We start from the raw sequence: 19,052 nt of genomic DNA on the forward strand, positions 1-19,052 counted from the left end.
CGCGAGAAGTCGTAAGTGTCAAGTCGAGCTCTTGTCATCACCATCCATGCTATCGTCGACCAGTGTTATTAACCTTGAAATGAAAACATTGAAAAAATCTACTCAATTGTTTGAAAACATTCAAAGACGTCAGCGGCTTATATGCTGTTGAAAACCTCTAAAGCCTAAAAGAAAATCAGATATATTTCTCACTTCGAGATAATTCCAGTTGAATTCATCATCAAACACAAAAGTTCAATCGTTTTGGTGTGTGTTCATATAATATTCGAACCTTGGCCAACTCTAACCTTACCGGAGCACGGTGGCCTGTCCACCCTCTTCTCGTGTGTCATCTAGGTCCGAACCAGGTGCTAGCATGATTCAAGAAGCACTGGACACGCTTCCACAGGTCGCTTACTTTGATTCGCATCTCGCATGTAATTTCGATTTCTTCAAAAGTTTGTTGTCTACGGACAACACGAGTGACTCTAGGTCAAGTGGGGTCGGCCCTATTGGGTCTGACCCAAATTGTGGAGATACTCCGGTCAGTGAAAGTGGTGATCAACAAGTGGACGATCCTTTGAACGCTACTGTACCTTCTACGTTATTGTCTTTTTTCTGCTCTGAAGCCGGTATTCCGGATTTATCAGCGTTTGAAGGTGAGTTGGTCACTGTCAATTTCATTTATGACCTTCAAGTGATTATCATAACAATGTTTATGACATCTGTGAGTGATAATATGGTTCTAACAAAATTTATCGAACTTCCAATCGATTAATTTATTTAAAAAATCATTTGAAATGAGAAAACTTTCGATATTTAATAAATAACATAAATTACTGGCATTTATAAAGACAGAAAAATAATATGTTATATGATTCGAAACGATAATTCGATTTTTAAAAAAAACTACGTTTATCGAACAATACACCGAGTAATCGATTTAAAAGAATCACTTGAAACGAGAAAAATATCGATATTTAATTAATAATATAAATTATTGACATTTACAATGACACTAACGAAAATGAATATGTAATATGATTCTAAAAATGATAATATATGATTCTAAAGAAACGATTATTGAATTGTCAACTGAGTAATCAATTAAAAAAATCATTTGAAACGAGAAAACTATCGATAGTTATTTAATAATATAAATTAGTGACATTTTAGGATGATATTTACGAAAAGAAATATGTGATATGTATGATTCTAAATAGTAATACGATTCTAAACAAACTTTTATCGAACTATAAACCAAATAATCGATTCAAAAATCATTTAAAATGAGAGAAATATCCATATTTAATAATAATATAAATTAGTGACATTTTTAATGACATATTAGCAAAAATGATATGATGATAAATTTTAATCGTTTTATTTTTTATAAATTCTATACCGTATAACTGAATATAAATTAAGTTTTTGAAATACACTAAACACAAAATAACACAAGTGTACTTTGGTAATTTGCTCTTTAATTAAAATATTTCATCGTAACGAATTTTCAAGTTTCAACTATGACCTTTAAGGGTCGGAAGATGAAGAATCGTAAAGGGCTCTCAATAATGGTGGATGTAAGGATGATAAAAATCGTAAATTTCGGAAAACATGGTAGTAACTTGTGAGTACGATGTCGAATTAAAAAGTTGTATGTATTAGTAAAAAAATTTAAAGGAGTCTCTATAGCTCCTGTAAAGATGGTTTTGCCTCGGATCAGCTCCAGCGCCAAATGAATTCATGACGCAACCTCACAGATGACGTCGATGATGTTCTGCCGACGCAACTCGAAAGTAAACAGCTGTGTCCAAGAAACCAATAATCCTCGAAAGCATCGTCTTAAAATCACTCAATAATATCAAAAAAACATTTTTAGTACCGAAAATGAAACGGATGTCGAAATAGTTTCGTGTAAAAGAGATTTCTTCCGTATTTTTTTTTATTTTTTTCAAACATTTCTTTCCAAAATAATACTAAAAGAAAATGGGGGAAAGGAGAGAAGAAACGTATATCGAATCTGGGTCCGAGATTTCGAGTCAGACGAAGCCATGAGATCAAGGGTGTCGAGCACTTTTTAAGATGTGCTTGCTCAAGCTTAGTTTGGGAGAGTCGGTCTCTCTCACATTATTACTCTCTCTCTCTCTCTCTCGTATCTCATTAAAAAAAACTATGCGCAAAACCCAACCTGTTTTCTTATCTTGACCATTTGTTAAGTTTTCATTAAACATGATCATGATCATCATACTTTTACAGTTGGAAAAATCAATTTACGGTTATCGGGAAGCTTACGACAACAATTGATTTTGGTTTCGAATGATTTTTAATGAATTTTAGCCGAAGAATCTAACAGATGTTGAAATGAGAATTCGTGATACTTTTTTTTTTCATTATTATTTAGGAAAGTAGAACGGAAGCGATGTAGGCCCCGTTTGTTTCTAGTTTTCAAGGAAAAATAATAATAAATAAATACTTGCGAAATATTCGTCGTACATTACACATGTTGTTATCAATTTTTTTATTTAATTAACTCGACTGATACCGATAATTGGGATGTGCCATGCTATAATTTTACCGATAGATCTATCATTAGAATCATCAAACTAACAATTGATTTCTATTTTTTGCAGACGATATTATGATTTTTTTCAATATTTATTTTTTATTGTTGTATCAGAAATTTGGTGCCAATAAAAATCGTTGTATTGATTCAATTTTGATAGTCAAAGTAAGTATAAATTAAAGTGATTTTCGGAAGCATTTTCTGTGTAGGTAAGATTTTTGTTGTTCAGTCTCAGTCACTGAAGTGTAGTAACGAATCTGAAAGGTAAAATAATTTTAATTAATTTTTTTTACATGGCATATATGGGATTTTACAAGCAACAACTAGAAAGCAAGTACAACGCCAATCGTATTTTAAAAAAGACATTTATCTTCTTAAATGACTTTTATAATTATTCTATTATAGTTATTATATATATATAGACCTTCAATGTACAGCTTGAAGGAAAAAATAGATGGTATCGCCATTTTTTTGTGAATTTTTATCATTGAATCCGAAATTATAACGTCTGATTATATACTCATACTTAGATTATTTTACACTTTTTTTAAAACAAAGGAAAACAGTTGGTTCAATTTTGAGTGTGTGTATGTGCGTGCGTGCGATCTACGAACATATTTTCCGTTGTGTTCTCGCAGTTCTACGACAATATTTTCAGTCTGAAAGAATACGTATACAATAAAAATTAATAATTACGAAAATATCAAATAATTAACATCATAATCAGTGACTTGATATCATAAAAGAAAAAAATCTGCTCTAAGACTATATCTGAGAAGATAGTGGTTCAAATCTCAACACAGGTACTTGACGCGTATTTCTCTCGTTCACCACATGTGAAAACTGATCCTCACAAGATCCTCATATATTCCATTTCTTTTATTGGTACAGATTAATTATAAAATCACTATTTATTACTGTTCAGTTTACGTTGCTTCTTGTTTTTCTTCGACAATTAAAAAAAAATCATTTAGTTTTTTTAAGGGTTCTCATATCTTTTAACATAGTCAAAAGACTTATGGTCAAATAACAATATTTCCTAAAGTGGGCAATAATGTCCACTGAGACGATGGAATTGTAGGGGCTACGGGTATAACATAAGATCTTATGGATTGGCTTGAATGGCTGGACGATGAGAAAAAGTTCTGAATATGGGAGCGATAAAACAAAAAGTTTGGGAGAGAAACTCTGTCTTTAGAAATATTGTTAAAAATACTATTCAACGACTGATTTATTTTAAAATGCTTTGCACATATTTTCAATTTTGTATGCTATGCTATACCAACAAAATTCCGTACATATGTTAAGTACCATACATATACTAAGTATACATATATTAAGTATCATACATATATTAAGTATCATACATATTCCATACATATATTCAAGTACCATACATATTCTATATATATATATTAAGTACCATACATATTCTATATATATATATTAAGTACCATACATATTCTATATGTATATATATATATTAAGTACCATACATATTCTATATGTATATATATATATTAAGTACCATACATATTCTATATGTATATATATATATTAAGTACCAAACATATTCTATATGTATATATATATATTAAGTACCAAACATATTCTATATGTATATATATATATTAAGTACCATACATATTCTATATGTATATATATATATTAAGTACCATACATATTCTATATGTATATATATATATTAAGTACCATACATATTCTATATGTATATATATATATTAAGTACCATACATATTCTATATGTATATATATATATATATTAAGTACCAAACATATTCTATATGTATATATATATATTAAGTACCATACATATTCTATATGTATATATATATATTAAGTGCCATGCATAATCCATACATATGTTTAATACTTTGATACTTTTTTTCAAATTTTCAAATACTGAAAAAAGATGTATTTTCAATGTTGCATCAACACCTCGCGCGTACGATAAAACAGCATGACATCAATATAATTGAATAAAAAAAATGAATTTAAAAAAAACTATTCAGTTCATCAAACAAGACAAAAGGTATAAATTTCATTGACTCAATCTTATTTAAAGTTCAAATTTTCAAAAATTAAAAAAATTAAATCATGTTTTTAAATCAAATATTTATGAATGGATCTCAACTATTTCGCTGGGTGTTGTGTGATGCAATATGAAACAATACATTATTTCCTTAACGTACGAAAATTTTCAAAAATAAAACTAATACATAAAATTGTGTTGGCATAGCATAGCACATGCAATCGAAAATATTGTGTACCACATTTGAAATATATCAATGGTTAAATAACATTAATGTGGATATTTAATGTGGTTATAATAATAATAATATATTTAATGTGGTTATAATAATAATAATATATTTAATGTGGTTATAATAATAATAATATATTTAATGTGGTTATAATAATAATAATAATATATTTAATGTGGATATTTCTAATATATGTAATAGTAGATTTCTAATATATTATTAGCCTATTTTCTGATGCTTTTCAACCATTTTAAAGGGTACGAGACCCCCCTTAAATAAAATTGACGGATAAATGTTGAGTTTTCCGAGCTATATTCATTCTCGAATGAAAAGTTTTGTGCTACTCGGCAGAAAAGTCACCATATAATAGGTTAAGACAACTTCTTCGCTTGAAAATCGCGAGATGGGCAGAAAAAACTGGAATTATACACTAACGGTGTACAGGAGGAGGTCTACTACAGTGGTTCTCAACCTAGGGCCATATGCCCCGCCTGTGGTCCGGTCCTAGGATATTCTAGGGGGGTATCACGGGTGAAAATCAAGTGAAAATAGACCCTTAACTAGTGATAAGGGGGGGGGGCGTTGGCATAAAGTGCTGTGAAAAAATGCAGATGTGAGAAATAAATCTTTTAATTGAAATATATTGAGGAAAAAACTTTCAGAATCATGCAGAGACAGCGCCATCTTAACGCATGCGCCTATCCAAGCTTGGCATGAGGGCCTCGTGCCCATATAGGGTCTATATGATGAGATCTGATACTATATGATTTCTCCGAATAAATATGAAAATCTGTAAGCTGTTACTTGCAGCTCAGATCAAGGCCCAGAACATTCCTTTGCCCAAAGACCCATGATGTTGAGACGGCCCTGTATGAAACCTCCACAAAAGAGAAACTCACTAGATTCTAGCCCAGAGGTCCAGAGATAGACAAGACTTTATAAAACTTATATGCAAGACAGAAAATCAGTTCAAATTTAGTAAAAAGGGTCAGAAAATCAATTCAATAAATAGAAAGGGTCTCGGATGAGGTTACAGAGCCCTAGATAAGACAGGAAGCCACAAAAAAAAATATGGTCCAAAGTGGAGGGGACGTGGGCAAAAAGGGTGGAGAAACACTGTTCTATACGATGACCTACAGAATTTAATGAATTTTCCACATAATCTGAATTTTTTACTGGAACGCTCACATTTTAGAAAATTTAAAACTCCACATTGAAAGTTATTTCTCTATATCACTAATTTTCCATATAATCTTAATTATGGAATAAAATGACAGTTACGTGCAGACTCGACGGTAATGATACTGTATTGTTATTGCAATTTTTCTCAAATTTTTTACCCCCCCCCCCACGGCTCACTTATTCTAGCTATTATTTACCCATACGTTTTTGTTGTTTGCCCTAATACTTATATACAGTGGATGCCACTTATAACGTTCCCTCTTAGAACGTTTCTCGCTTAGAACGACTTATTTTCGTGGTCTCATCTTTTTACTTTTTACTAGTACTCATCAAGACTTCCCGTTTAAAAAGCGTTTTCACGATTAAAAAGTTTTTTTCATGACGATTTTTTAAAAACGTTATAAGTGGGATCCACTTTCACTACGGGTGCTAGTGTCATTTAATAATCACATATCCACGACGCTCTCAAGACGGTAACAACTCTGCATAGTCAGGATTCCAAGATTCCAACTGATCTGTCCAGTCGAAAATTTTGGGTCCATTTTCCGGACCCTTCACAAAATTCCGAATCTGAAAAATCGATCCTTCGCAAAATATAAATTAACGAAACCATAAATTTAAAATTTTATTCCTTTTGCACCGAATCACACAACTATATAGGTTGATTCCCAAAAAATTAGCTACTTTTCACAAAATTATGGATCATTTACACAAAAACAAAGAACATTTTGACAAAAAACAGGATCCTATAAAGAAAGTCTGGACCACAGAGTAAGAATAATATAGAGCGCGCGCGAGGGGTTACAATGTGAAGCAAAGATCCGGAGTCACGTGATTCCGGTCAAAAGGCTGGTCTGGGAATCTCGCTGGCAATGCTTTCCTTATGGCTATTCGTATGACGATCTGCACGCGCTGTCTTATTTTTGAGTAGAATGGTCAACACTTGCGCAGCTTTCGAATGTTCTGAACGGTTTAGGAAAGGGGGACCAGTATCCTTTCACAAGGGAATACTTTTTTGCTTTTTCCCCTTCTTATAAATTAAAAATTGGAATATTAAATTGACGATTCAATGGATTTCTGACGTAGTCTCCGTTTTTAACGATTCCATTTTGGATTTAATTCTATTAAAGTTCCAAGTTTTGGTAAAATTCAAATGTCATGAGCCATTATTAAATGTTGTAATAGAATTTTTGGTAATAAATGATTAAAGTAATTAGTTTTATTAACTTTTAACTGAAATATACGTCTCCGGAAGATTTGGCGAGGTAGTGAGTTTATTCGAGTTTCGCTCAACTTGAAGAAAATATGCTTTTCAGAATGAGGAATTTATGGCAAATATTTTATTTACATAGAATGTAATGAAAACGCACCCTCTAGACAATGGCAGTTTTGCATAAAAATGTATAACTACCTCTAAAAATAGTATTTTTACCTCTCTTCACGCCCGAGATAAAACTATTACAGAAAATAAATTTTCTTATTGATTAATTTGTGTTTGTTGTATGTGAAATTGCCCTCAAACAAGAAAAATCAATTAATTGATTAATTAATTTTCAGTCAATATCTTTATTAGGACCATCTGAGTTAAGATCTGAAGTCACTATGCGTACCTCAGATGTTAACTTGAAGAAAGAATCATTCTAAAAACTACTTAATGCCTAAAAAAAAAAAAATGAAGATTCACATATGTATACTTCTGGAGCGAAGAGGTTACACATATGTCACATGTAACATACATTTACGTACTCTAAATTATTACATATATACGCTACACGAAATTTCATTTCTTATAATTTAGAAAAGTACTGACGATGAGGTATTGCAATTTTCTTGAAAAATTCATTTTATTCCTGAAATATTATGTGTTTACATTTTTGTGTGATAAGGTTATAAAAGGTTTTTCAGGAATGTTGGAAATGAAACTTTTACTTATTACTTGAATATTTCATGACTGAATATGGTATGAGTGTGAATGTGTTACATTACATAACATAATATGATACATTATAATTATATACTCAAAATAAATGTATGATTAGAGTAATTTTGATGTTCTTGGAAGATAATTTTTATGTTTTAATAACCCCTAGTTAAAACATATTTCCGAAATTAAAAGTGACAAAGTGAATGAGAAGAGAATATTTAAAAATATAAATGAAATAGGCTGTATATGTAAGAGGTAGGTTATATATATAATAGGATTTAAAAACTTGAAAGTCTTAAATTATTAGGAATTATCCCTTTTGGAAAATGAAAAAATTTCGTTTTTGCAATATTTGTTTATATTATATAGAATTGATTTTTTTTTTTGAATCCCTCATTCCCTAAATATTTTACAAAAGAATGAATGAAATTCATTGAACAAATGAAGGAAAGTTTTCATCAACTCGATCGAGTCAAATTTCGTTACAACAACATCCTAGCATTAACACGAAATCACTAGGTTCTGCGAAAACGAGCCAAACGTAATAGCGCAGAACCTGTTCTTTCCCCGACAATACTGCTCATCTTTTCTTCACGTTCGACAAGTTTTATGAATAGCGCGCGCTGTCTATTATATCTTTAGTCTATGGTCTGGACAGACCCCTGACTATGTTAGTGGACATCAATATTCTTGGCTTGGTGCGACATCCTTAACCAAATCTGGCGACGACCCAGCGAGCCGCGACCGACACTTCAAAAACCACTGCATCAGCGAACTATTGTGTGTGTGAAGCTCGGTTTATTTTTTTTTTCTTTTAAAAGTTTAACACTTCTAGATTCCATTTCTGGACTTGGTCAGAATTGTTGAAAATGTGATTTACACCGCTACTGTATACTGTGTGATGTAACTTTAACCCGTCCAATTAATGAAAGAAATAATTTAAAATTAATGCGAGATATATATAATTCTAGAATTGGTGAAAACTCAGATTTTATGAAAAAAATAATTTTCAGAGTTAGTGAAAGCCTTCAATAGTTTTGATTAGATCCTGTGTGATTGGGGCCCTGGACTCAGGACCCGTTGGCTTACCCATTGATAATACGAAACTGACAGATTCCACGAATTTTGAAAACCAAATATTTCACTATGAAGTAGTATTAAATAAGCGTTTTTTCGAAATTTGAAATACACCCTTGACTCGCAAAGTTGATCACATTGTATATTTTGGGTCGTGCCGGCTAAAACTTATTTAACACCCTATTTTTTTGAATGTCCGTACTCAGCTTTGCCCCACTCATTCGTTTTACAACCGAACCCCCTGTAAAATGCCATATCTTTTTTAATAAAGAAAACTTTCTTCCGATTTTCAGAAAATGTTGCACTTGAAAATCAACTTTACGAAATATCTTGACTTCTCAATGCTAAAATGAGAGGCCTATAAGGAGGCGAGATATCTCGTCAATGCCACTTAAAAGGTTTAGTGTGCTCGACCTTTCGGAGTAGTACCTTCAATTAATTTAAATTTTATTATTATTTTCAAACCTAATATATTTTCATTCCTTTTGCTTGTTATAACAAAATAATTATACATAGTTTTTTATTCCGTCCAAATTTTTTAATTTTCTTAAGCAGATTACTTTAGAAAGAAGTTTTCATTTCAATAACCACCTAATATAACGTTCGATTTCTGCAGAACGATGGAATTTGTTATAACGAGTGTTGACTGCAATAAGTTTTTTAAATAAATTTTGACGACGAACTTACACGTATCACAAGTTCTTATCAGACACAAAATGACCACTAATTAAGAATCAATAAAAAATATATAAATTTTTGAGTTTTGAAACTAATATAAAACTTCGCACATGAAAATAATCATACTCATGAAAATTTTGTTCATTAATTTGACATAAAATATCGCGGATGTCAATTATCTCTCTCTCTCTCGAAGAAAGATTTCTGCATATTTTCGTCTAAATTAAAATTTCGGTTATTTAATGAAATTATTTGCATTGGGGTTTTTTTTAACATTTTTTTTTATATTGGGATGATTCTAATCAAAATTAAACAAATGCTAGACCTCTCGAGATAACACACATAAGATCTCTTGATCTTAATTTAAATAATCAACGTTGAAAAAAATTGTTTTTCATTCCTAAATTTATTTTCATTTCCAAATTTCTAAAATTATTTTTACTTCAAAATTTTTAAAAAAATTTAAAATATACAGTATCTGTTTGTACGTCACACTAGAACATATCAAATCAATTTTTTCCGATCGTAGTTAAACTATAACGCAGAATTTGATTTCGCTACACAGCTTAAAAAAACGAGCATATATTAAGTACTACATTAGATAAAAATCAATATATATATATATCGATTTATCAGAATTACTTCCCAATAGTTATTCTCCATCTAAATGTGGGAACGTTTTGAAAATTTTATGAAAACTTTCCAATCACATCACCCAGCTATACCCACTTTAAATTACATGAAGCTCTAAAATGAAATAAATTTAGCTTTTTAGCATAAAAAAAAAATTTATGTTAAAAATTTATTAAAAACGTTTACTTCATAGAAATTTTATTAAAATTTATTAAATTATTATTAAAATTTATTAAATTATTATTAAAATTTATTAAATTATTATTAAAATTTATTAAATTATTATTAAAATTTATTAAATTATTATTAAAATTTATTAAATTATTATTAAAATTTATTAAATTATTATTAAAATTTATTAATTTGTTCTAATTTTTCTCTTATTTAATTTTTTTTAAATTGATATCTTAATCATTTATACAATTTCGATATGCAGTAGTTATTTCGTCACAATAAAATGCTTTAAAAATAAAGCATTTTATTAAAATATCCTCACTGACAAAATTTCGCAAAAAACTAAAAATAAGTTATGCTTTGATGTAGAGAATCTGAGCTTGAAATCTCTGCATGATCAAGTTGAACTATAACGTCAAAAATGAATTAACCGTCTATGGTAAATGTATATTTGAATACACATGACAAATACATGGTCAAAAAACCAGGGCCGTCTTAAGAGCATCATAGACCCCGGGTCAAGTGATTTTCTGAGGCCCCTCTTCTCTTGAGGCCCTAGGCCGTGCCCGGGTGGGCTCATGCGTTAAAACGGCACTGCAAAAAACCCATTATACCAATTCCCTTTCTTAATTTTTTTGGTATTTTAGTAAGTGCATCTTTTAGTGTCATTTCAGTAAAAAATACGTTTATATATAAGTGCAATACATTTTTATCCAGGAAGAGCCACCTTGTTGGGTTCTCAGCCACCTCGTTGGGCATTTTGCCTGTTGTGGCGTTGTATTTTGTATTTCTATAAAGAGTATATTTCTTGTTGGTGCCATTTTTTAAGAGCAGCTGAAATTTTACGCGTTCAGTGTTTTATAAAATCGCATCAAATATAACCTATATAATTCAGGGGGATTGAAAATAAATAACTTTGCTAAGTAAGATTTTATCTGTTTACATTTAACATTAAAATCAAGGCAAACTCTATATTTTCCCTTAATTAACCATTTTAGTTAATTAAAAAATCAACTTTTAAATTGCTGTGTTGACGTATTGTTTCAATTGAAAATATGCAAAATGCTCCAATTTACAACCGTTTTTGTAAAAAAATATTCAATATGTTTTTATGGGGATGAACCATAGAGGGTTAACTTTAAATTTGAATTTAATTATTTATAAAATTTATATTGTTATAAAAATTTTAGAAATTGATTCATAAATTTAGAAATTTTGTAACTCATAGACAACGCTCTTGACTTAACACTAGATTATCAGGAATTCCATCCCTCCTAGAACTACCGGAGCGGTCAAAATGACCACAAAAATGGTAAAAATGCATGATATGGCTGTAAATGTGGATTTATTTTTGGATTAAAACAAGTGCCATAAGAACTATGGTTGCCTGTCTTAAATATTGTCGTATGGGGGTTTTTGGAGACACGGGGGCCCTCGGGGCTTCAACCCCGTAAAAAATATGTTTATATTTTTCGAATTTATATTAATTGATTACATTGATTCCAAAATTTCGGAATGTAAGTTACTCCATGACAACCCCCCCCCCCTACTCAGGGTTTGAGATAATGCTAAACAATGAAAGGGGTTACCAGGAATGCCAGACTTCTCGTACATGGGGAATTCAATAATACCCTTTGACGCATCGGCCTGGGCCTGTGTCTGCAAAATGCATGATCGAAAATAAAATGTGATTCACCTCCTTGGGTTTACTCTTATGGGCACGCTGGCATCTTTGTGCCTGATTCTCCACTAAGTATTTTAAGACAAAAAAATTTAAAATTTAAATGTATTTCAATGCTTTTAGAAATTAGCCCAGTTTTTTTTTAACGCATTGTATGTTTGTTTACGCCTGAAATACAACGAAACACACACACACATGAACGATTCTACCTTATTTTTAAAAAAGAAAATGTGGATAATTTTATTTTCTAAAATATGAATCCATAGTATATTCAAAATCTGGCTATATACACTGGTAAGCAACGAAATTTTCAACAGCGGTCAAAATGACCGCTCGTAGTTCTATATTAGATAAAAGTAATTTTTTAAAACACAACAGAATGGCTTAAAATTATCTTTCTTGCTCGAAAGGATCCCTTTAAACGAATTAGGAAAAGTCTCGGAGAAAAATTTTCAAATTTAGAAAAGTAGAGTTGCACATGGCAATCAAATTTTGAAAAGCGGTCGAAATGACCGCTCGGTAGTTGTAGCGTAGTTTTCCCCCAAAGTGGGCAGTATCGCCCCCTGGGGAGCGATGAAATGGTCCAGGGAGAGGTAGAAGCTTCGGGTTTTGTATAGGATCCTATGGGCTGGCTTGAGTTGGGGAGCGATGAGAAGAAAAAATTTTCAAAGGGAGCTATATATATGAAACAAAAAATTTGGGAAACTATGTTTTAGTGCAAGCATCCTCAACCCTTTGCTCGCGAGCACCACGGTGCTTCTTGAAGTGCCCAGAATGCTCGATACGCGTATACTATTTCGTGCTCGCGAGCACTTTATCAACCGTCCCAATTAAACACCTTGTACAAATTGCATTCAAGGATTGAAATCATCCTGATTTTGCATTCATATGCTAAACTTGACGTAAGGGGTGCTCTTCTTTTCTATGATGGGTACAGGCAGTGCTCGTGACTGGAAAAAGGTTGAAGACCTCTGTTCTAGTGTCAAAAGGGATCTCTGGTTGGAGCGGGCATTAGAGCTTTACGACTAGTATCATAAATTCTTGGTTGATTAGAAAATATATACTGTTTTGCTTAAATTTTGGGTTCCCGAAATGATGCGGGCCCTAGGACAATTCCGACTTGCTGATGCGGAAATCATGCCTAATTTATAGAACTTTTCCATGTTTTGCCTTCTTCAGTGTCTTATCCGTTCCAAAAAAGTTCCAATGCCATTCCGTTCGAAAGTACTCTTTTTTTACTGAGTGTATTAATTGCATCATAATTAAGCTGACACATCCGTTGTGATATCCATTTAAGGAACAAAAATAAAGGGTGGGTGACAAGGATGCTGAGGAGGGTGATGATTTACTCGTTGAAAACGGTGGCCGGCTGTCTCACTCGTCTTCACTGTCGAGTTTTCGGTGCCTTCTTTACCATCACCTGTCAAACCGGCTGGCAGCCGCGTAGGTTGGCATCACCATATTTAGCCGACATTGGGTTGGGCTATAAGAAACTTTCGAACCAATAGAGATCCTTAAGACGAGTTTACTGATCTAACCATAGGTGGAGCCATCCAGTAAACTAGCAGAAGATACTGCCTCGAATTCGGTAAACCGCTGTCGGTCTCCATAAACGATGCATGGTAGCGATGATGGTCGGTGATGTTGAGGAGCTTATGCAAGTGAACCACAGTTGGCCAAACGTCGTCCTCCATGCTTGCCGTTCCGTTGCTCGTTTCGCCCCCCTCCACACCAGGGTTTCGAGATATGCCCACTGATGGCAAGATACACAATTATCTGAGGCGTCACGAGGTGATCGTGCCCTCAGCCTCTAGGGATCCCTTGGCATCCTCTTGGATCCCGACTCACTTTTTGAGGTGCTCTCCCGCGGATATTATATGTCGACCATATGATGGAGTACGGCATCATGGTAGGTCTTGTTTTGTGGTTTTTGAATTTTCTAGTTTTCAACTTGATATCGAAGGCCTAGTTCAAAAATGCGATAGTTCAGAAAATTGCATTTTTGAGCGAGCCATGAGAACGGTGAAAAATTCGTCTACATATTTCAAAACAACAAAATCTCTCAACTCCGTTTATATACTCCCTACTATAATTAAATCTGAGTTGATTGCGATTCAGTTACATACAAAGTAAATCTTTAAAATGCAGATACAGTAGAACTTGGCTAATTCAAACAAGGTTAATTCGAATTTTTTATAATTCGAACTCTTACGAAGAGTTCCTTCTCTCCTCTTGTGTTTTCTAATTATATGCTAGAATTTCTGGTTTAATTCGAATTTTTTTTTTCAAATATTTTGGATAATTTGAAGTTGGAGGAAAACATCATGATTTTTTGTGTGAGCAAATTTACTTCAATAAATTCTGCAAATCAGACTACTTTTTCCGACCAAATTGTTAAAAAACAAATCTTTTAAGACAAATAAAAGTTTAAAAAAATTCTGAAATTATATATATATGTATGTTTTTCTCTACTCTTTATTTGATAAGTTAATGCCCTTTTTAACATTTTTATCTTGCCCTAAATACCGATTATGTTGTTCAATCTATGGATCAAGGTGTATCATTCAAAATCTGAATCTTTTTATCGTCATTAAAAGTATAGAAAGTATCAGAAAATACAAATTGTAATATTTTATTGAAAGTTATATTTTTTCTTGATAGTATAAGAATGATAAGCAAAATTCCGAAAACCGTTTCGTAACGGCTGATCATAAACTGTTTCCGTAAATCAGGTTTCGAGCATGGTCAAGAAATCCTGCAGTGATGCTGATTTCAGAACAAGAAATCGTGTAGCAGTTAAGAGCAATTATTAAATATTATTAAATAATTATAAATTATTAAAATTTGAAAAAGTTTTGTAACTGATAAAATTTTAATAATTGATAATCATTATCCTATGTGAATATTGATAATTAAATCACAATTTGTAGTCGTTTCACAAATCCAGGATCGATTAATTAGATAATTGGAATTTTGGATACTTCGAACTTTTTTCCAGCGTGACTTTAGACCTCAAATTAACCAAGTTCGACTGTATCTCAAAACATAGAATTTTAAGTTGATGCCTTTTTGAACTAGGACATCGATATAAGTCTTAACACAGTCTAACATAAGGCTGTGTTATCACGTTATATTAACACAAAATCCATAAATACAACTAGGATGGGAACATAAAATCGTATGTATTGAGAGTGAATCTGATTGATTTCTCGATCTATAATCACAGAGTATTCTCTAAAAAGCCGATGGTTTGGTTTTAACCTCTCTCACATAGTAAAAAAATAGTTTTCTTTCTCATTATCCATCAGATAGAAATCTGACGAAATTGACTAACTAGATCTGTTCTTTGGTATTTCATGTCAAATCGCAGTACACACGTTTCTAATTGCTTATTTTTACTCTTTAATTAGTATTCGCGGAGATAACGCAAAAGAAATATTGAGGAAGGATGAATGTGATCAAACATATCTAACAACGCAAATTTTTTCTAATAAATTGCATTGAGCTGAACTTTATCCCTTTCAGACCCGAGCATTCATTTTTTGGAATTTTCATTTGCCCACTTCCATTTTCACAGTTTTTGCATTTATGATACTCATAAAAAAACGCATTTAAAAACAAATGTCAGCAAATCTTTATTTTTTTAGAATATTCAATTTTTTATTTATTTTTTTGTGAAGAAATAGTTCATTTCGTTTAAATTTTTTCAACCACGACGATGCAAGGCATATTCATCTTCACGTAAAATATTTTCTAGAATTTTATTGCTAAATTTTATGCAATAAATCACACTTTTCCCGGAGGCACTTCTCAACTTTGAATACTGATCTTTGATGAAACTCCCCAAAGTTCATATTCACCATATTTCTAGCCAAACACTTGCACAATCCTTTAAGTCAAGACTTGACTCCCTAAGATAAAAATAAAAAATTCTACAGGGAAAAAAAGCAACCCACACATTTGTAGCACCAGAGTCTAAAAGAGCTAAAAACTATGATTTTTCCTAATAAATTGCATTGGGCCGGTATGATGAACTGAACTGAAGAATGAACTTTTCTGATAAATTGGAATAAATGTGTAGTTTTAATAGATATTTCGAGTGATATTAAGTCAATTTCTTGAATTTTGAAATTTTATATGCTGTACATGAATACAAAAAAAAGCTAAAATACTCTATAAAAAGGAAAATATAGTCGATACTTTTTTAAAATATTGATCATTTAAGGCTTATACGTGGTTTATAAAATTTATCGGCTCTTGAAAACGTCATCAAAATGTTTTATTTATCATTTTAACGTCACGAGGACTTCAAAGTCAATATTACGCATATCCTCTAAGCCTCCATGTCTGTAATTTTCCTTTTGACAGAAACCCTAGTGCTTATTAAATCATATAATGATTCATCGGCTTCTTGTTAACCTTAGCTTTATTATCGCTCACGTTTTTGAACAGAACCTGTCCGAATTTTGTCAAAAAAAAATCTGTTTTAAATATGTTGGGAATATTTTGACGTCAAATAAATAAAAACTTTTGATGTGATTTGATTTTTTTTCATATATATATATATATATATATATATATAATTCTTTAAACTTGAACTGTGGATATGTGTTATATGTTGTTGAATGAGGGGGAAAATCTCATTTCTGTACCGTTATTGAAGTAAGTGCACATTTCGAGGAAGCTGTCCCTACGAACTTGAGGTATATACAAACAGAGTCAAGTTCTATACATATTTACTTAAATATCCTCTTGGTATTTTTTGGTTTCGGTTCTTCCTTCCGTGTTTGCATCTCAGCTTGTTTGCTGGAGGCCATCGATTCGGGTAAAATGAAATCCTGGAATATAAACTTATAAACCACAAGAAGATGTGTTCTTTTTTCATAAATTATTCTCGTTTGTAAAAAAATGCACTACATAACTTCACTACGTTTTCACTCCGACTCGAATTTCAAATTTTGGCAAAAGTGTCATTTCACTCAATTGATGTACATTGGAATTTTTTGAAATATCGCTTAACATATTGTGAATATAAAACACTGCAATTAGTTAAATACAGTTAATACACCTTGGATTTTGGGTTATGACCTTTAATAATAAATAGAAAAATATAATATTAAAATTTTGCAATGATAAAACAGTCCAATGAGTTTTTAGAAATCATGTTTCAAACTTAAGGAAAATGTCAGAAATAACATTCTGCATAAAACATCTTTAAAACTTATATTCATAGATTATTTGATGTAAAAACGCAACTCTAAGTGGACGTAACTTCGGTTCTAAGCATAAAAGAAACAAAATTAGGCCTGGTTTAACACGTTCACGCCGGCGTGCATCACCGGTGGGTCACATTCGACTGTCCCATCGGGCGGCGTGCACCACCGGTGGGTCACACTTCAATATTCGACCAGACGCTGCGTACCATCAAAAGTGTAGTTCGTTTAGTAACTAGAAAGAATTGCCATATAGTTGAAAATGTAAATAATGGAAACTTAAAAACGTATTTTAATTGAAAAAAGGTAGGATTTATTTTATTTTATCTCAACGTTATAAAAACATAACTTGTAAAACGAAAATTCAGTAGTAAAAACGTAACAATTCAATATTATAAACTTAACACGCATTATGTTACTGGTCGAACAGTTGCACATACAATGACTGAATAGAGGCCGTTCAAGTATTGCGTCATCATCGATGGGGGAAGGGGGTTTCCGATTTTCTGACTTTTGATGACAAGGGGGGGAGGGGGGTTTGGATAATGCTTACGTCATCAACCACCCTTTATGAAAATATGAGTTAGGATTGAGAGGGGCAGAGCCGATGACGAGATTTTGCTGGCAAGGGGGGGAAGGGGTCAAAAATGGCTAAAAATTTGCTTACGTAATACTTGACCGGCCCCATATGCAATAACACTGCGCCGCGAAAAACATGAAAATCGGCGCCGGCGTCAACGTGCTAAAATCAGAAAAAAATGTGGCTTTCATAGAAAATGAAAAAAAAACCCGAAATGAGGTCTTGGATGCCTAAATCAGCTTCTATTGATTTGAAATGTTTTTTCAAGGTTTAGTAATTTAAAATGTTTTTTCGAGGTTAGTAATTTGAAATTTCTTTGGGAGAGAATTTTCTCTAATTTTTCTACAGTTATCAAAAATTATATTTTACCTTTTTTTTTAATTTTTCTCATTTTGAATATTCTAAATCTGTATGCCAGAGGTAAAAGGCACTATGTCCGTTTTCGTCAATATTGAAATAACGCTATTAATCTGCAGTGCTTTCGTCGCACTACACATGGGTATGGGAGCACTAAATCCTTTTTCAATAAATCACAGAGATATATATTAAAACAAACGAACTCCATAGAGAGGCATACAGTACTAAAAAAAATTCTTTAAACGACTCTCCTGTAAAATTTCTCTTTTGTGACATGGTGCCCAGCCCTACATGATACAGCAATCGAAACTGAGCAAAGAAATATATACATATATATACTGTATCTCACCCTTTCTACATAGCATTAATTCCAGATATGCTTGCCACTATAATATTTTCATAACTATGCTGATCAAATTTTATAAATCCCTTTGATAAAAATAACTATTCATACTTTTTTCGCACAAAATAACAATTAGAGAATTTCTCTAGATTTCGTTTTTCAATCTTCAAGTCCCCAATTTTCACCCCGGACTATCAGGCCCCACCCCAAAGGCGTTGACTTGTTTTTCCACGCAATCGCAAGTCATGATAAAAAATTTTGACAGTTGATTTGAGACAATTAAAGACCATTGGCTAACCTCCTTAAAAAAGTGCAGCTCTCCAAAATACCCCCTCAAAGACAGACATCACCCTCCCACTCTTCTCTTTGGAAACGTTTGA

General features: G+C 32.0%; 1 protein-coding gene across 2 annotated transcripts in view; it reads left to right on the top strand.

Moving 5' to 3' along the window:
- The window catches only part of LOC149084843 (uncharacterized), a 30,135-nt gene continuing 11,083 nt past the window's right edge, over nt 1-19,052 (top strand). Inside the window, exon 1 of one of the 2 annotated variants that reach the window (XM_089232577.1) lies at nt 1-638. In XM_089232577.1, the coding sequence (XP_089088703.1) occupies nt 356-638 (283 nt within the window). In that variant the 5' untranslated portion in view covers nt 1-355. Of the gene's footprint in view, nt 639-13,791; nt 14,089-19,052 lie in introns of those variants that run through there. The other variant, XM_089232578.1, reaches the window with a different exon arrangement.

This window comes from Pholcus phalangioides, unplaced genomic scaffold (genome assembly GCF_987345545.1).
Source record: "Pholcus phalangioides strain wild (caught in Gottingen) unplaced genomic scaffold, Ppha-v1.0 ptg000007l_1, whole genome shotgun sequence".
Classification (NCBI taxonomy): Eukaryota; Metazoa; Arthropoda; class Arachnida; order Araneae; family Pholcidae; genus Pholcus; species Pholcus phalangioides.